The sequence below is a fragment of the Coccinella septempunctata genome, chromosome 9 (genome assembly GCF_907165205.1).
Source record: "Coccinella septempunctata chromosome 9, icCocSept1.1, whole genome shotgun sequence".
Taxonomy (NCBI): Eukaryota; Metazoa; Arthropoda; class Insecta; order Coleoptera; family Coccinellidae; genus Coccinella; species Coccinella septempunctata.
Window position 1 is genome coordinate 13,835,744 of NC_058197.1, and position 20,879 is coordinate 13,856,622.

The 20,879-nt window shown below is 33.9% G+C and overlaps 2 protein-coding genes across 8 annotated transcripts in view; one reads left to right on the plus strand and one right to left on the minus strand.

Annotated features, from left to right (window-relative positions):
- LOC123320929 overlaps positions 1 to 20,879 on the minus strand; it is a 191,412-nt gene that overhangs the window by 13,895 nt on the left and 156,638 nt on the right. For 2 of the 5 annotated variants that reach the window (XM_044908428.1, XM_044908427.1), the window contains exons 1-2: positions 19,375 to 19,564; positions 17,940 to 18,013 (exon numbers count right to left, since the gene is read on the minus strand). In XM_044908428.1, the coding sequence (XP_044764363.1) occupies positions 17,940 to 18,013; positions 19,375 to 19,493 (193 nt within the window). In that variant the 5' untranslated portion in view covers positions 19,494 to 19,564. Of the gene's footprint in view, positions 1 to 17,908; positions 18,014 to 19,374; positions 19,565 to 20,879 lie in introns of those variants that run through there. The other 3 variants (XM_044908425.1, XM_044908426.1, XR_006538824.1) reach the window with 2 other exon arrangements.
- Positions 1 to 20,879, plus strand: part of LOC123320928 (scavenger receptor class B member 1-like) — a 55,877-nt gene that overhangs the window by 6,329 nt on the left and 28,669 nt on the right. For 2 of the 3 annotated variants that reach the window (XM_044908422.1, XM_044908423.1), the window contains exon 2: positions 19,007 to 19,151. In XM_044908422.1, coding sequence (XP_044764357.1) covers positions 19,007 to 19,151 — 145 coding nt within the window. Of the gene's footprint in view, positions 1 to 14,534; positions 14,556 to 19,006; positions 19,152 to 20,879 lie in introns of those variants that run through there. The other variant, XM_044908424.1, reaches the window with a different exon arrangement.

A 20,879-nucleotide genomic window follows, 5' to 3' on the forward strand; every position in this document is an offset into this window, starting at 1 on the left:
GAGAATATCTTGTGTAGATATTAAAAGAAAAAAAATTGAAAAAAAAATCAAATTTTAACACCCTATATCTCGAAAACGAATCGTTTGCGGTCCCATGATTACGAGACTTTTTTTCTTTAAATTACTTAAGAAATTACCTCTTTTCATTTGTACCTTCAATATACACCCTGTATACGCAAAAAAACAAAATAAAGCTTCGATCATCAAGTTGGAAATTTCATTAAACAAGTGCATACGCAGTGAGTTTTAAAAAGTACCTTAACAAAAGCTAGGGAAAATTTTTACCTCTTTAGAAGATTGCGAGAAACGTTTTCTATAGCAATGCACCAATTTCCATCAGAAATAAAAATTATCGAAAAAATATTATTAGGTGTAAGTTTCTCAAATAGAAAATCGATGAATAGTTGCGAAAAAATTCAAGGGGTGATACCTTCATATAATTTTTTTTTGAGCAGCCCCTCTTAAGGTGGCACCCTAAAAGCAATTCAAATTAATTTTTTTTAAATTTGACAGGAAAGAAATTCAGCAGACATTCAATCGGAGCGAGAAGGCAATCAATAAACATTTTGGTGATGTTCTTCTATAATTGCAAGGGGTAGAAATAGCTACTCCTAAAATCGTTTCGCAAGAAACTTCTTCCTCAGCTATATTAATTCATTGAACAATTTAACTCTTGACGTAGCCTGAATCATTATAATTCCGTGTGAAAAGTGAAGATTTTCGGGAAGGAAAAAAATTTATCAACAATATTAATTAGGCGCCAAAATTTCATTGAAAAATCCAAGGTAGCTTGCGAACCAATATTTTCCCACTGAAATTATGCGCTGAAATTTTTATGAATGGAAACGTGAATAATAAAACGAAATAATGAAGTAAATAATTGCGTATATGTATATTGAGTTTGAATAAAACTCGCAAATCCATGAAAATGGAAAACAATATAATTATATCCTGGATATCGCGAGAATTTTTGGGATTAATATTATCATTAAAGAGTGCCTAATTTCTTTCAGGTAATGAATTGTCAAAAGTTTCCCAAGCAGTGACGCAGTTGAATCCTTTTCAGCAATCCTGTTTTTTTTCACATGAAAATATTTAATCGTTAAAAGTTTTTTGAATTCATAATGTTTTCGCCCAAATTATTCCAGTTCTTTTTCAATACCACACTCTATATAATTTATTTATCCCTTGAAAACACGTATTAAAAAAAAAAGAATAACTCGAGTGATTAGACGAACTTCAACAGAATTGATTGAACATGCATTATAGACGATAACAACAATCATTATATTATATTAAAGCAACACCCATTTCGTTAGTTCCAAACTGGATAAATTTTCTCAACATTCTGTAGGAATTGTGAAAAATTCCGAGCTTCTGAAAGAAGAACTGGTTTATCATGCTGTATCCATTAAAATTCCATTTCATCACTACATTTTGCAATGTCTTATTCTGCGAGTGCAGTTTCAAGAATTCACCTAGATTCTTCAATGAATGTTTAGCTGAGGAAAGGAATTTTTTGAACGATTACTATGAATGGGGTTAAGATCATGCTGCTGATGTTTTGTCGTGAATGAAGCATTTTCGAGCCTCCACAATGAAATAACAGAGTGACATGCGAAATTCACATTTTACAAAGTCAAGAGACAATATTTGAATATGTATTTTTTAAAGTGCTATAAGTGCCTGTTTCAATTTTATTATAAGTCAATTCCTGAAACCAAGAACTACACCGAAAATAATTGATTTGTAAATATAGGGTGAGGCTTTTTTTGACAGGAAGGCAGAACTGAAATAAAGCGTTTCACCAAAATCACTTCTACAAAACTTTCATAATTGAAAATTATTATTGAAATAGATCCTAATACGATGCTACATCATTTGTTATCTGAATTATTGCGAAGAAATGGGAAAAAACTTCGATTTTTACGCGGGAATGAAAATGGAAGCTTAGGATTGCCGAATTTTTGTCATTATTAAGTAACGTACACGATTTTATGAAATGGTTTGTTTCGATACCAACTGACAGAAAAAGATTACGGACACAAGTGTGAAAAATAGAATATTAGTTCAAAATCTCACCAATAAAAATCGCCTAAATTATCCACAAATTTTTTCACAATCTTCGTCGTAAAAATGGGATGAAATAGGGTAACAATGATATAGCACTTTGTCAACATACGCACTTTCAATAAAATGTCTCAATTTTCTAAATTTCTTTCAACCTAACACGATACAACAATTCTTTCAAGTGACCTGATGCAACTAACATAATCAGATAAACTCGGCAAAGAATGATTCATTGTCCAGCCATATGTTTAGGTTTTGTTCCGTTTTTCCGATGCCGTAGTCACCTTCCACAGTGCCGTACTTGAAATTTGATAAAATTATTTTGATGCTTCCGTCAAAAAAAGACCTCACCTTTGAAAACACACTGTATTTCTGGAATCTCTAAGAGGACGCCTCATGATAAATACCATAAGACAAAAGATTATTATAATTTTCGAATTTCCTTTCTAATAAAAAATAGATAGATTTTCTTGAATAGATCGAGAATTCCGTGAAAAAATTGGGTAATAAATGCAATATATAAGTCCATTCTGTGTTAATATTCATCTCATATCATTTTTATCCAAAAATTTCATTTTTAAATGGAAAGAAAAAACTGTTAATGTTTCTTATTATCATGAATTGGAATCTTGAACAACGAAAAAATGAACAGAACAGCAAACTATTGACCAAAGATCTAATATGATCTTTGATTACGAGTCTCTGAGATTCTATACATAAATTATTTTCAACCTATTAGATGCCAATTTTGGGTCGATGTTTACAACTTAGTCTCAGGTAAAATTTTTAGCGTGGGTTTTTCAGGCTGTTTCATCGCATGTTCGACAGTTTTATTGACGGAAATTCCTTATCCTTGTATACTTTTTATCGTTTCTTTCTTAGTGAGATTAAGTGTATTCTTTGAGATCACCGCAGAAAAAACTCATGTTGATGTGTTAGGTGGAAAGTGCGTCAATTTCAACATATCGATTGGCCTTTGTTCGTGAATACTCACTCATTTATTGCCGATTTAATTTGATTTGCTTATTGACTGCGAGTTCATTAAGGTACAGGCTTTTACGAACGTCTGTGGTAATTGAGCTTTTAGCAGTATGGAAAGTTTTGATGATAGGTTTACGTTGAGAAACTCTGGTGGCAGAAGATGACAATAAAAGAGGAATAATTCAAAGCTTTCAAAATCTGCATTTTCCGATTTTGTTGATGAGAAAAGCGAAGAAATATGTGAATATTCGATTATACAGCGTCCTTATAGTATCGTAGTGGGCGTAAATTTTGAAATTGTATGATATTTACTTCAGAATCCTTCAGCAGTACAGAATAATTGTCTGTATACCTGTATTTTGTCGTTCAATCTCGCTAATTTGATGAAAAACATCGATCTTCGAAATGTTTCAGTGGGAGTAGTCAAAATGGGTAGTTCTTTTAGTATTTTCTGGTTTTTGATATATTTTTCACGAGAATTTACACGAATCATTTTTATGCGAATCTTGTAACCATGTAATATTTATACTCTGATGATGCAAATAAATATTTTTGTTAATGTTAAATTGATGTTGTACATCTCTAATTGATAACTTGATCAACTCTGAGTATTTTCTACACAGTTTCAATGGATTCTGTGGAACGATAAGATATTGTCACTCGTCACTTCGACACAAATTGCCGAATGCGCCACATTAGAAATGAATCAGATATTCTCATTTTTGAATAGTGTGGGCTGGGACAAGAACCCTCCGAAAATTTCAATTGATATGACGAACTGATTGAAAATGGGTCAATTTTTGGTTAAAACACTGTCCGATAGATTCATCCGGTGTTTTCCCACCCTGTATAGAGACATATCTGTCAGTATTCATTTATCTGACGGTGAAAAGACGATTTGAAACACTGGTATCTAATCATGTGATAGATTGAGGAAGCATTCAATTTTCATCTTCGTATCTGCATCGTCAAAAACCGACAACACCTGACAAATAACCAGAGACATATCTTTCATAATCTACATCGGAGTCAGGAAGTTGACCATCACCTACATATATTTTATGAATATTCCGAAGGTTTAGGTAACACAAAATTAATCAATTTCATTCAGAATATGAATCTGTGTAAGCTCAGTTAGATCATTCGAAGTAAAAATAAAAATGCAATTTACAACATCACCAACAACGTGTGAAATTTACGCGGAATTTGAGTTCTCCAAATACGAAATATACCAAGTGATTACGACAATCGTACCATACGATTGAGTTTGAGCGGTTGAACCGAATTCAAGACAAAATATCTGGCGAAATAAAGAACGAAAACAAATTTAGGAATAATCTGTATAATTTGAATTGTAGAAAAAAATTGCGATTTTATTTTTTTCTGAATATTTTCTTCATTTTAACTTGGGTATTAAAATTTTCGAAATGGATTTCTCGAATCGGTAAAATTTCACAATAGTTGAAGAATGTGAAAAATGCCTAGTTTTCACTGTTCTTTAGCTCAATTTAAACCAAGGTAACAAGCAATAAATAAAATGATTTCAAACGGTGAAGCCTACAGCGTCTAGCATTAATTTATTTAACTCCAACGTCTGGAATCTTACGTGTACTATAATTATTTCAGCAATTGCGATTCTTATTCAATAACAATTATCTGTTTCAAGATCAAAGCCATATACTCCGTGGTACTGGTGGCGGGGGACAAATAGGTGAATTTTTTTGGTTTTAATAATGTGGCAGGAAATGGCCATTGACAGTGTTACATATAATCCTCGAGGCAATCTAAGTTTTTCATTTGAGTTCGATTTGGTTGTGTAATTAGTATTATGTCATAGTTTTCTGAATTTTATAAACTGCAAATCTGTATTCTATACTCAGATTTCAGTATTTCCAACGAAAAAAACTTCAAGAAGTGAATTTTGTTAGTGTATATTTCACCTTACGCACTGATTTTTTTTTTTGACGAAGTAAATATGTATTTTTTCAAGAAAATATGAATTTTTTTTAATTCAATGAGAAATTTTGAACTAATTTTAAAAGACGATGTAAGGGAACATCTATTACTTATTATATAGGGTTTAAATGAATAGTTGCGAGAAAATTTAAGTAGTTAATTTTGTATGATATACGGAATGTTGTATTTTTATATTTGAAGTTCTTGATAGTTTGAGCTTTAAGTTTTTTCTGAACAATAAATCATAATGGAGTGTAAGGTATCTTCTTGAAATCACCTCTTATATAAATCGATGAAAATATTAAGATACCATTTCACGAAACTACATTGTTATGGTTCTCCGAAAAATTTCACTTTTCGTAACATCCATCCAACGTACAAATTTTTTTTCCAATTTTGTTAGCTATGGAAACGGAATCAGCCGATCAAAAAGAGAATTTCACAATTGCATCTATTGCACACTACATAGATCTTATTTACACAGTGTGGTCCACTTTCTTCCACACTTATATAATGGTCATTTTCGTAGTCGTTTGTATTCCACAACTTGTTAGTTAACTGTAACTCGTAACATGATTATATTAATAATAATATTAATCATCGTCCGTCGAATTTTGTTGCTGAAGATCGGGCTCATTATATCCTGCTATTTAATCAAGAGTTCGTATCACCTATACAGGGCGAGACTTTGAATCGTACAAATATTTCAATAGTAGATTTTAAATTAGGTAAAAATTTAAAAGTATCTGTGAAATTTGGAAAATTAGGTACTTTGGCTGAATACAACTCTGTTTAAAAGATCCACAGATTGAGCTATATATCCTGAAGGTAATTTTGTTTTTTCAGAAATGGCTATATTTTTTATCAGGGCTGAATCGGAAAAAACGGTACAGGAAAAAAGTGTTTCTCTTGACCTCAAGTTAAGTATCTTCCTCTTCAATTCAAACATGTACATATATGTACCACAATAATATTGAATTGGAAATAACAAAACATTTTCTTCGTTCATCATGGTCAACTTATTGCCAGAGTAGCTTAATTGGTCACTAAAATCATAAGATTTGGACAGAGGGCTGTTTTTCGTTAAAATTCACGGTCTAAAAATGGTAGCGACAAATATGCCAACATTTCATTGAAAATTTTGATAGAAATATTTGCCAGAAACCTTTTCCTAGATTTGATCGACACTTGATGAAAATCGATATAAACTAAAAACTAAATTACATGATTTTCATTAACCCTCTAATACCCAATTCCGCCTTGAGACTGGTTGCATATAAGTATTCCCTGTGAGCAGTTTACAACTGCCCATGTCCGCCTTAAGTATAGGTTCATTTTGTGAGAACAGGTGTTAATGTAAATCAGTTAACTACTTGCGAAAAAAAGATGTAGATTATAGATAAGCTAACTTGAAACTATACGGAAATAATTTCAAAAAAGAAAAAAAATGGGCAGTAGAGGATTAACATTAGTTGTTTGACCACGACACGGGTTTCTCTATCAAAATAGTACCTTCGGTGGTTGAAGGTAAACAACTTATTTTAGTGAATCTAATGTAATTCTGTTTTCAATATTTTTTTATTTGTTACACACTGTATAATTTACATAGCAATGAAAAGTGTCCGAAAATTATAGCAAATCATATGTTTTGTTTTATTCAAAGAAAAAATATCGATCGATTCGAAATAGCCTTCGTTTGTAAAAAAAACTGGTTTTGACGTAATAAATAACAAAAACGTGAAAAAATTAGAATATCGTACATCATTTCGTTTACCTTTCTTCTGTCTCTCGTGAGACGTAATTGACATTAATTGAAGCTGACAATTCTTTTCTATTGATTATAGGCAAATTGTTTAATGAAGGGAAAATGAGTACTTTCCAGCAATCATAAAGCTATATGCGAAAGAAAGTTGGCATAAGTGTACCGAGTACATCAACAAGAGTAACAATTTTTATCGCGAATCGAAAAGTATCTATTTACACTTCACACGCAATATCAGAATTTTCCTGGCAATCACATATTTTCCAAATTGTATATTATTTGGAATCAACTCGTTTTTCTACAACTGTTTTTATTTTTTTTCAGTTGCAACTGAAATAATTATTATATTTTCAAGAGAGTGTTTGAAGGGAAAATGATATTTATCTACCTTGGAAAATTTCGACTGTCAAAAATTGAAATTATACTGCAATATCCAATTAAAATGTCAGTGAAAAAAAGTTTGTAGTCATATATGAGGGTCAAAACAACAAGAAATTTTTTATTATGACGTCAATATCCCCTACCAGAGATTTTTTCATATTTGCAAACATTATAACTTTTGTCAGAGTGTGCAAATTGAATCTGTCTGAAGTGAATGAGATATTGACTTTTGTAGGGTTATATTTCAAAAGTGCTTCATTATTTTTTGTATTCATATTATAGAAAACGCCGATGGATATTACAACAGAGTGAAATATTCACTATTTTATAGAAAAATGCTCGAACAGGTTAATTTTTATGTTTTGTCATGCACCCTCTATGAAGACTTGAGGAAAATCGAGTTTTTTTAAGCGTCAACCCAAACTTGCTGGAAATGCATGGACCTTTTGTTGTCGAAGACTTATTGCATTCGAGTTTTCAGTTTCTTATGTATATTGAGGTGAATGGCATACACACGATTGATTCATAATTTTCAAACGAACAAAGTAAAATTATCATAATTTTTTCATGTGGAAATTTGAATATTTCAAGGAATTTGTAATGAACTCCTTGTCAAAACTCTGCAGCGGTCTTTCTGATTGTTTCAGTATTCACATCGAAAAAAAAATCGATATGATTGTACACATATCATTTTATTAACATTTAATGAAAGGTTTAATCCTTGTCGTAAACTGCGTTATACGAAAAACTGTATAATAATTTTACGGTTACATTTTATTAGCTCTTAAAAATGAATCATGTCGATAATATCCAGGTAGAATGATTTATGTACTTTGTTCAGGTGCCTTCTTTCCAAAAAAACAACAAAAACGTTGAAAGTTCACAATAAATTCGTTGAACTTACAAAGTTCGACGCACCAGTCTGATGAACCCTATAGATATTATAGCATACTTCACACAATATTTGTGGACAAAGAATTATTCGATTGGGTTCAAAGATTTTTCGATGAAACCAAACACTTATCATTATATATCATTTTCTGCATACTAAAACCCTGTTTCGAAGATCTTGATGTCTGATAAAGCAGTTAATCGATAGATCAATATCGATCCAGATCAAAAATACCATATAAACTGAGCTCCTCAGTCAATTTTTTTTGACATATTCCCATTTTATTCACAACTGAAGAAGGTTTGAGTGTTTTCATTCTGGAAACCTAACAACTATCTAATGGTAAATGATCGAATCAAAAAAAGTATTATACCACCATAATAATGTGATGAACCAGTAATGGAAAATCTTCCCAGACATAACCTAAAAGGTGTCAATTTTAATGTATATGCACCCACCCAGTCATTTAGATGGCATCGTTTATGAGGCCCTAGTTCTTAGGAAACCTACAAAAAGTCACCATTACGAGTACAATAGACTGTTGTTAGGTTCAGAATGTCAAATTTTTCAGTAATTTGTTGTTCTCCTCCTTATGGTATAAGAGGAATGTTCTCAAGTTTACAGTATACGTATATCATCAAGTGCTCTGCAATAATATAACATAGTATGCCTCTGTTTAATCACCTGTGATTATGTTGAACACCAAACTAGAAGGATCCACTATAATGGCCAGAGAAACGTGTAGCTAATTAATTATTAGATTGTTAAAAATATCACTCTTCTAATAATTAGAAAAACTGAAATTTTCAGCATAGCTGGTAAAAAGAAGATTCTCGATAATGATTCACGAAAAAATCGTGTTAATCTTAGTGCTATTTCAACACAAATGATATCTTCTGCACTTGCCATTTCAACCTTGATTCTAAGTGACTTCCTAATAATGTTATATTTCCTACTTCCTTGGGGCAAAGTTTGGTAAATCTCAAGATCTTATCAGCTTGAAGGTATCATTACACCGAGTCCTACAACTACTCATGTCAACATATGGTAATGATTTTATACGCCTACCACACAAATTTCGGATTTTTTTCGTCAAGGCGACTCCTATCCTTTTACCGAAACAAGGATGGACACATTTTGACATAGACCTTAAGGAGTGATTGATGGACTGCGAAGTCAGGGAATCGAAGATGAAATTTTACTTTTTCGTGGAAAATATTTGTCATGTTTCCACGGTAGTATTGGAGGATAAAACAATACTACATTTTTTCTACCTCAGGTCCTCTAGAAAGAGGAAGGATCATCTTGCTCACATTTTGCTCGACAAGATATCATCTTCGTAGACCTATCTGGTAGACGATCGATCCTCTCGATCGAATGTTACGTTGTCATATAATAGCGATAACGTAATTTGTGATTTCCTGATTTCCCTATTCAGGTTACCCACAAAAATTCTAGTTCATACGAGCAAGTTTTATTACATAATTTATGCGATTTTATATTCGGCCAGTATGCAGCGAAACTTTCTCTCCGGTAAACTGCGAGATGAACGTATATTGCACGAAATCGTACGTTCCGAATCGCTTCATCGATTATAAGGCGAGTAATAATTGCTAAATGTGTATAATTTTCTTTATGGGCACCCCCCAGAGGCGAAATATTCAAGACAAATATCAATATCCACCAATCACAATTGAAAATTGTCAAAATAACCAATTGGGAATTTTCCTCAATTTGGGTTATCACTCCATATGCAAGTTTAAACTGAATAATTATGAGTTTCATTCATGATTTCTTCAAATGCACAGCGGAAACTATTCAAAATCATTCTCCAAATAAGGGATTTTAAAATTTAAATCGCTTCGTTTCTAGTTTACGATTTGGCAACAGCGCCTACTAGAAAATAAAAAGAACAATGTCCTATCAGCTTGTTTATAAAATAACAGCTGTTGATTTACCTTCCTCGTTCGTCGCAGACTTCATAGACAGCCATCTTTGTCTATCTCATCAAGAATAGTGTATTTGTTGTCCTTTATTATCAACGCATATTTCGGTCGATGTTGCCAACTTGTGCAATAGAAACGAAACGCTTTAAATTTTAAATACCTTTTTTTATTTTTCATTTTTAAGTACTTAAAATAATTTTTTTTGGAAACGGTTGAATTGGTTGTTTCAAAATGTTCATAAAAAAACATCATTTTCGTCAGGAGGAGTATTCCCTATTGAACAGGTCTGTTCCAATGGAACTGACTGTCTAACCTTAACTGGTTCTCGAACCATCTGTATACCAACCAGCAGACAGAACTAGAAATTGTGGATGCAAGAATCCACCAGCTCCTAACAGAGCTCGGCTTGAGAGGTAAATCCTTCAATGTGTAGTAAGCGCTTAGTGATAGGTCGAGCATCAAACATTATTATTAATTTATTAGCTCATTGCGTATCCGTTCATCCTTGTAAAAAAGAAAAATCCCCTTATTGTCGCATGTCTTGGTCACTGATAGAGATAATGATGTACTACATCAATACAAGATGCATTTGACATAATTCCGTATTATGAATCGAGAAACTAAAAATGTATCTAATCGCAGTAGGAGCTGGAATCCGAAGAGCAAGATAAGATTCTTGCTCCATAATCATACGATGACAAAAATATGTGAGCATGGCCTCAAGGAAGTGCTGACTGAAAATGTGACACCATAAAACTCATTTTTGAGTTCGATATGATGCCTTTAATTGAGGAAGTCAAAAAATCCAAGGCGCACGATCAAGAGGAAATAAACAATACGATTGTTATCAGCAGATAGCATGAACGATTCAAGATTGGTTTAGTCTATTTTATCACCGATATGGATGTACCGTTCCGGCAAACCGTAAGCTAATGGGTATATGGAAGCTTTGTTCTTGATAATTTCTGCTTGGATATGTCATTGAAACTCTTTGTTGCTGGTGCATTTTCCTATACCATACGAGGATGTATTAATATCTAGTTAGCCTAGACCAGTTCCACAAAAATATTCGTTACCATAGCAACGAACTCATTAGAAATATCAGTGTGAAGTTTGAGGTCAAAAAAGTAAACCAGAGTTACGCAATAACTGAAAAGAAAGAAGATGTCCACCGAAATTATGAAAATCGAAAAATTGGAGTATCGAGCCATCATCAAGTACCTGTATTTAAAAGGATTAAGAGATAAGCAGATTTACGAAAATATGCTTAATACCCTTGGTGATCATGATCAATGTCTTTCGTATGCGACCGTGAAAAATTGGACTGCAAGCTTCAAAAGAGGTAAATTTTCCATTTAAGATGATGACCGATCAGCGGGAAGGCCAGTTTCTGTGTCAGTCCCCGAAAATATCGATGCAGTTCATGACATGATTTTATCAGACCGTCCAATAAAACGGATATCTGAAGCAATGAATATTTCATACGAAAACGTTCATTATATAGTTAACGTCAATTTGGACATGATAAAAATTGCTGAAAAATGGATCCCCAAATGTTTGAATGTTAACCAAAAGCGTGCAAAGGTAGAAGCATCGCGTTCGATCTGTGCTCGATTTGAAAACGATGTAGACTTCTTAAACCGAATTTTCATTATGGATGAGACTTGGGTATATTTCTACGATCCAGAAACAAAGCAACAATCGATGGAATGGCGACACTCTGGTTCTCCAAGACCTAAGAAGTTTCGTGTCCAAAAATCTGCAGGAAAAGTTCTTGCTTCAGTTTTTGGGATTGCCATGGAGTAATCATGATTGTTTTTTTTTGGATAAGGGTAGAGCAATAACCGGAGATTACTTTCGACATTACTGACCACTCTACGGGAAAAAAATTGAAGAAAAAAGACGCGGAAAGCTATCCAAAGGTGTTTTGTTTTTGAAGGACAACGCCCCTGCACACAAATCCCATGTTGCCATGCAAAAAAATTCGTAGACTTGTGTCAGAATGTGTCACTATGTCTCTGATGCTTCTTTCTATAGTCCAAGATTGTATATATCGCAGAAATTCTTCTCCATATAAAAAAATCCTACATGTTCCATCAAAAATCTACAAAATGAAAAACTTCTAATCATTCTCTTTAACAATGCCACATTCATATAGGCACTTCATTAGCCTTTCTCCCATAATTCTGACAAGGGATACCAATTCCGGCAAGAATTATAAATCAATATGAGCCGTGACACCTCAATGATCGACTGTACACGTTTAACGATCCTGCAACAGTTACACTTCAAATTATCGATTGTATAGGTTCCATAAATCACGAAAATTCTTCCCCTATAACTTCGGAATTTTAATCGTACAGAAACGACCGAGAACTTGGAAACGTTTGGTCAAGGATGACTATCCGTAAATCAATGGTATTTATCGAGATTGAGAACCAAGAGATATTATCGTTAAACTCCCAACGGTTAGTGTAAGGTGCATAGAGGTGAACAATGGATTTGGACGCATGATATGATTTTTAATCATCAATCAAGAATGATACGATATGAAGGTGATTGTATTTAGCCATTTCGTTTCATTTAGAAAGATTGTCGTCATATTCTATCGGAATGTATACAGGTCGAGTCGTTCACTCGTACAAATACACTGCGCAAAAAAATTAACGCACATTATGGAAATCTCAAATTTATTCTACAACTGAAGGTGTTCTCAATGATAATTATTTTATCAGAATTATGCATGCATATGTTATCCACATTCAACGGTTTTCTTCAATACAGATGTTTTTTCCCAGCAGGAATAAAAAAAGATGATATTATCAGATTTTGAATGTATTGGCTCCATTCTAAAATCAGTTCTGTTCGATCAATTCTAGTGATCAATAGTTTTTCTTTCGTTTGATTTTCTACACTCGATCGCTATGCAACGCTAAACACGCAATTTGACCCAAGAGGAATGTGCCCAAGCGGTAGTTTTGCGAGAAGAAGGGTGGACATACACAAGAATTGCAGAAAGGTTTGGAGTTTGCCATACAAGTGTGTCCAGAATGCTGCAGCGATTCAGGGAGACAGGTATGAATGTCCGAAGACCAGGACAGGGCAGACCACGGGTAACAACTGCCATTCAAGGACGTTACTTGAGAGTTTCTTCGTTGAGACAACGGTTTGCAACCGCTCGCCTCCTTCAAATTCAGCTTGAGCAAACTCATGAGGTGCAAATTAGCACTCAGACAATAAGAAATCGCCTCAGAGAATATGATTTAAGGCCTCGTGTCGTGGCAAGAGGCCCAGCGCTTACTCCAGCCCATATCCATTGGGAAGAGGCCGATTGGGAAAGAGATGAGTCTAGATTCTGCCTCTAGCATTGTGATCGACGTTCCCTTGTATACAGACGTCCATATGAAAGATATGCTCAGTGCAATTTCCTGAATACTCCTGGTTTCGGGGGAGGATCGATTATGGTATGGGGTGGAATATCTTTGACTGCTCGCACAGACCTAGTGGTCGTTGATAATGGAGCTATGAATGCTGATAAGTATATAAGGAATATTCTTGAAGAGCATGTAGGGCCATTTGCCCCATACATTGGTGAAAATTTAATTTTCATGGACGATAATGCCAGACCCCATCGTGCGCGCATCGTTCAGGAGTACCTTGAAGAGGTTGAAGCCTCTCGAATGGAATGGCCAGCAAGAAGTCCAGATCTCAATCCGATTGAGCAGGTTTGGGGCAACCTCAATAGAAGGCTGAGAAGTTCAGAAAATCATCCAGCTACTCTTAATGACTTAGGAATCCAACTCGGAGAAATCTGGGAAGGATTAGATCAGAACATTTTAAGATCACTCATTTTGAGTATGAACCGTCGTTGCCGAGCTGTAATTAACGCAAGGGGTGGAAATACCAAGTATTAAATCACTTATCAGCATTTCAGTATTTTGAAAATCGTTCATTTCTCTTCTTTCACATAAGATTCGGTGAAATCCTGAATTTTTCTTCCATTTAATGTGTCTTGTTTCGTTCAAAACCTTTCCGAGAGAACATAAAAAATAAGTTATAAAGTCAATGTAGAGTTAACTTTCATTAAAATTGAGATTTTCAGAATGTGCGTTAATTTTTTTGCGCAGTGTATATTTGAAACGTCACATTTTGAAATAACTATTTCAACAATTTTTGATACATCAAATTATTGTTAAAGTGAATATCTACGTTTATTCAGTAAACTCCTCTTATTGACCGCGACTCTATCAGCGTCTGAACCTATTATTGTTTTTGCCGAAGAGGCTAATGATACTTTGAAGACTGGGAAAAGCTGGAGCATTTTTCAGTTTTTCATCGCTTATATCATTGCGTGCACTTTGAAGTTGAAACGACCATTCGCATTTTTTCTTAAGTGGAACATTTCGCCAAATGTCACCAATTTGCGTCACATCAGGTTGCGGCAGCTTGCGACAGTTGATTTTTTTTTCGCGAATCTAGAGAGCGTCGAAGATTGAACGACCGCAGCTCGCCGTTTCTACGAGTGATAATAGTGTCAAGTTCGAGCACGAAGAGGCAGTTAAAACGAGTGTGTGTTTAGCGCGTAATTATTTTCTCGGATTTCATTTGTCGACAGTTTGGTAACAATGCAAGAGATGCTTCAGGCGCGGCACTCATGATGTTTAGCTAACGAATAAAATTATCTCTCGACGGTATTAACTCAATGACAAGAGAACTAGTAACAGATTCAGGTTTATTTTCGTTTGCGGAGGGTGCTTCAACTGTACAGCGATTGAGAAAACACTCTTCACGAAGTAACTATCAATTTGTTGATTACAAAGTGTTTGGCCTTAATTTAAAACCATCCTTGGAAGCCTCGATATTGTGATACTTTGGTGGGTGGGTTTTCACAGCGACTGGTCAAACGTTAAACAAGATCAAAAATTGGTGAATCTACTACTTTCGAAGTGGATCACAAGATCCTCTGGCTTTACTCCAGAGGAATTATACCACTTCTTCCCTTTACCATTTTTTCCTACTTGGCTCGGTTTTAAAGATACAGTATGTTGTAAACCATAAAAAAAAGTTATTTTTAGTTCTATCTCACAAACGGTTAACGAATGACATGAATTCGGAATTTAGTTTTTCATTTACTTGATTAATCTTTTCGAACACAAGATATCAACCACGTCTTCCAGTTTTCTCATTATGACCATTACGTACCATAAAAATGCCAAAAATTCAAAAAACCCAACTCTTGAAACTAAGTTGGACGCTGTGTGATGAATATTTGAACGTTTTGTAAAATAATAGTACATATTCTTCATATTTTCTCGTATAATGCGCCGTTTTCGAGTAAATTGATTTCCAAAAATTAAAAAGTATGTGTGAAAATACTGGTCCTTCGTGAAAAATTCTGCTATCTACGGAAATGCATCATTCATCCATGAAAGGAAACATATTGATTGATGCTACACGGTGTTTCTCTGCCTAACAAAACATATTATCCTTGAGGCTCTGGTAGGTACAAATTGATTCAAATAGGCAATAAGTCTTAAAGAAATTTTCACTTAGAAGTTACAATCTTTTAAACGTTCCTAGAAATCGTGTATGATGATTTGAAGGATGTACCGAAACAGATGGGAAAGCTGCAATCGAGGATAAGTCAATGTCAAAAATGAATACAACGACTCTAGATTACTACCTTCCTGAATCAATGAATTGTTAGTTGACTGAACAAAACAGTCAAACATCTGATTTATATGCAATTGTCTAACAAATCGAAGAAGACACCTTGGAGGTGAAAGTCGACATAATATGATTTCACTAGTTTTCGTTACCATTTAAAAAATATTATGAAAGTACGATTTCATATCTCATTTTTTGTGAAAAGGTCATATGCAGGAGAAGTATTTGACTCTTACGAATATTTTGAAAGTAGGTTCTTAAGGTCAGAAAATGAACACTCTTTTCCTATACTATTTTTTCCGAATCAGCCCTGATAAAAAAAATAAAGCCACTTTAAACTATATTCATTTCATTCGATAAAACCGTTTGTGAACTTAAAATAACATTTTTTTATGGTTTTTTAAAAGCCTGTATCTTTTCGAGCCGATTCGAAAAAAATGGTAAAAGAAAAAAGTGTTTTTTCTTTTGACTTCAAGAAACTACTGTTAAAATATTTGTACGGGTCAAAGAGTTCTCCTATATATTATATAAGAATGACCATGGGTGGCCCTTGAGAACATGACAGAAATATTTATTCGAATATCGAAAAATGATTTTATTATTTTACTAGCTGACCCGGCAAACGTTGTTTTGTCATATAAATGATTTCCTTTTGTATGTTGTATTATGTATGTATCATGAAAAAATAGAAATTAAAAATTTTGTCTAAAAAATGAAATAAAAAATTTAGGGGTGGACTACCCCTAACATTTAGGGGGATGAAAAATAGATGTTGGCCGATTCTCATAGATACCGGATAAGCACAAAAAATTTCATCAAAATCGGTCAAGCCGTTTCGGAGGAGTATGGTAACGAAAACTATTATATATATGACACGAGAATTTTATATATTAGAAGTTTCAAAGAAGTTTTTTCCAAACACATAGCTTATATTATAATTATAGAGATATACCTGTTTTTTATTTTATTTCATATCAACAAACAGAATTTCATATACAGGGTGCATTTGAAGGTGAGGCTTTTTTTCAACAAAAGGTAGAACTGGTCAAAATTAAGCATATCACCTATACAAAACTTTCAAAATGACAAAGTTGAAAAAAAATTGAAAATAATTACTGAAATAGATCCTAATACGACCCTAGACTGTTTGTTAGCTGACTTATCGCAAAGCAGTGGGAAAAAACTTATCTCCTGAATCGACCATGTGGTTTCTTTAGGATATTGGCTCATTCGATATTTACGTGGTAATGAAAATGGAAATCTAGGATTGCCGAATTGTTCTCATTATTTTTTAGTAACTTACACGATTTTATGAAATGGCCCATTTCGATACCAACTGACAGAAGAGACTTAGGACACAAGTTTAAAAAAAGCATAATAATCCAAAATCTCACCAATAAACTTTGTCTAAATTATTCACGAATTTTTTGACAATGGCATCACAATCTTCTTGTTCGAACATTCCAACAGTCGTAAAAATGGGTTGAAATGGGAAAACATCATAGCACTTTTTCAACATAAGCACTTTCAGGAAAATGCCTCGATTTTCAACATTCTTTTTCACCCTAAATTGCACGATACAACAATTATGATTCTCTAAAAAGTTACCTGTGATACATCTAATCCGATGAACTTGGTACTGAACCATTAATTGTCAAGCCGTGTTTATGTTTTGTTTCGTTTTTGCGATGTCGAAATTGAAATTCAATGAAATTTTGTCGAACTTCTAGGGGTTGTATCTCAGCGATCTTGGATATTTCATATCATTTTTGGTTGAACGACTTATTTTGATGAGTTCTACCTTTTATAAAAAAAAGCCTCATCTTTGGAAACACCCTGTATAAAATTATGGCACCCCATAAAATCACTCCTGGAACCGCCATTGCCTCAGCAACAACAGGTCTATCCATCTCGGACTCCTCGATTATACATGAAAAGTTGCATGATTTAAAATAAAAATTGAGCATTTTTACACAAAATGAAAAATACCGAAGGCACGAATTTTGTGCACATTCACCGAATTCCTGAACAAACCACCGTCAAATTTAATAGACAGGGAAATAAATTCGAACTTCTTAAGAATCGACGACCATAAATAACACGTTAACATTTCGATAACCAATAAACTGATTTACATTAATTACATCCTCAATTCATCATAATCATTACGCAGATCGATTGGGCAAAGTTGTAATTATTTATCTAATATGTCCCGGGAATGAAAGAGAAAGTGTTACTGCAAAAACAACTTACAACTTTTTGCCGGTCCTTTGGAGTAGCTTACCCGTGTAACCTGTGTTAGTTGAGGTCGCCAACAATGATCTGCCACAATGCCCAAATCCAAATGCGCCACGGTACCTGTAACAATATTCGACAATATTATGATAGGCTTAGAAATGTCATGGAGATATTAATTTAAAGGTCGAGAATCGCTCACATTCTAATCAATTCCGAATAAAATTACGTACAACATGACCACCTGACCCGAAAATGTTAGCACAGGATTGAAAAAGAGTTTTGACTAGAAACTTCTTCATTCTCGAATCAGCCCAGAAAGAACTGGTAGAAAAGTCGAGCATCTAACATGGGAAGAATGGCCATAAATTGTTTCACGATTTATAAATTTGCACATACCTAAATGAGAAGTTTCATGGAGAAATCAAGCTGAAACACCAGCTCTAAAATCAACACTAAAACACACCACAAATTTTGGGCATAGAATCGTTGGAAATGTCACGAGTACAGAATACATTATTGCAGCTTTTGCTTGATATCAATCACGCGAACATAGAAGAATTCTGTTAAACATGTTTACCAATTAAAAATAGTTCAAATAAAGACATTTTCATTTCGAATATATTCAATAAACTTGAGGTATTACTGCAGATTTGCATAATCTACGACTAAATAATTGACGGATAGTTACTTTTTCATTTGATGACTCTAATAGAGGAACACATATAAGGGAACACAGGTACTCTTACACTTTCATTTGTGTGTTTTAAACCGACCTATTTTCTTGATAAATGCGAATGGGTGGTTCATTTGGAAAAGCCAAATTAAAAATTGAATTCCACATTTTTTCATGGAAGCATAGATTAAATCGATTGTATCAAAGCACAATACTGAACGTATTACTTTCGCCCACCTGAAGAAGTTATTGTAGAAGCGAAACGTGTAGAAGTCTAAAGCGAAAATCATGAAATTCATCAGTTTGATTAATGAACTTTTGATTTTTTGTGTAAGTTTAATTATTTTAAATAACAAACACTGACGAATGAAATCCATATGTGTCTGCCATCTCATATGTGGACCGATTAGATTGTTATCAACTTTGTTTTTTTTTTCCAGAAAAATCTATTTGGGGGCAAAATGGGCCTCTACAAGCAGTATTTTAGGGTAACCAGACACGCGAGGGATAAGTTGTTCGGAAAGAATAACAATGATTACCATCCTCTGCAAATGCTCATTTCCGAGCAGGGAAAGTTAAGTCATAGTAAGTTCCTTTATATAACTTTATAATGATTATATATCATTTTTCAACACAAATATTCGTATTTAGATATAGAGGGTGTATTTAAGGGTGAGGCTTTTTTTAACAGACCGAAATTTCATCATTATTAAGTAACTTACACGATTTTATGAAATGGCTTATTTCGATACCAGCTGACAGAAAAAGACTTAGGACAAAGTGTGAAAAAATTAGTTAAAAATCTCACCAATAAAATTCGTCTAAATTATTCACAAAAGGAATCACGATCTTCTTGTTCGAACACTCAAACAATCGTCGTAAAAATGGGATGAAATAGAGTAACAGTAAAAAGCCCTTTGTCAACATACGCACTTTCAATAAAATATCTCAATTTTCTAAATTTCTTTCAACCTTGCACGATACAACAATTCTTTCAAGTGACCTGATGCGACTAACATAATCAGATAAACTCGGTATTGAATGATTCATTGTCCAGCCATATGTTTAGGTTTTGTTTCAGTTTTCCGATGCAGTAGTCGCCTTCCACAGTGCCGTAGGTAATTGAAATTTGATGAAATTTTGTAGGATTGTATATCAATCCTACTTGAATATTTTGATGACTTCTACCTTCTGTCAAAGAAGCCTCACCTTTTAAAACAGCCCATGTATATGTGAAGATGTTCAGCTTATTTTTATAGTTATTCTGGAATATACACACTGTTTTTATCACATTTTTTCGAAACTGTAGACCCTGTAGGTAGATAATATCTTTAATTATGCAATATTCAACCTCCGAGAAAAATACGAACCCTTTCATACTAAAATAACATGGGAAATTGGAAGGATTTCGAATATGGAATACACTGAGCAGAATAATTAACGCACATTCTGAAAATCTCAATTTTAATGAAATTTAACTCTACATTGACTTTATAACTTATTTTTTATGTTCTCTCGGGAAGATTTCGAACGAAACAAGACACATTAAATGGAAGAAAAATTCAGGATTTCACCGAATCTTATGTGAAAGAAGAGAAATGAACAATTTTCAAAATACTGAAATGCTGATAAATGATTTAGTACTTGGTATTTCCACCCCTTGCGTTGATTACAGCTCGGCAACGACGGTTCATACTCAAAATGAGTGATCTTAAAATGTTCTGATCTAATCCTTCCCAGATTTCTCCGAGTTGGATTCCTAAGTCATTAAGAGTAGCTAGATGACTTTCTGAACTTCCCAGCCTTCTATTGAGGTTGTCCCGAATCTGCTCAATCGAATTGAGATCTGGACTTCTTGCTGGCCATGCCATTCGAGAGACTTCAACCTCTTCAAGGTACTCCTGAACGATGCGCGCACGATGGGGTCTGGCATTATCGTCCATAAAAATGAAATTTTCACCAATGTATGGGGCAAATAGCAATACATGCTCTTCAAGAATGTTCCTTATATACTTATCAGCATTCATAGCTCCATTATCAACGACCACTAGGTCTGTGCGAGCAGTCAAAGATATTCCACCCCATAACATAATCGATCCTCCCCCGAAACCAGTAGTATTCAGGAAATTGCACTGAGCATATCTTTCATGTGGACGTCTGTATACAAGGGAACGTCGATCGCAATGGTAGAGGCAGAATCTAGACTCATCTGTGAAGAGAACTCTTACTATTTTGCACCTCATGAGTTTGCTCAAGCTGAATTTGAAGAAGGCGAGCGGTTGCAAACCGTTGTCTCAACGAAGAAACTTTCAA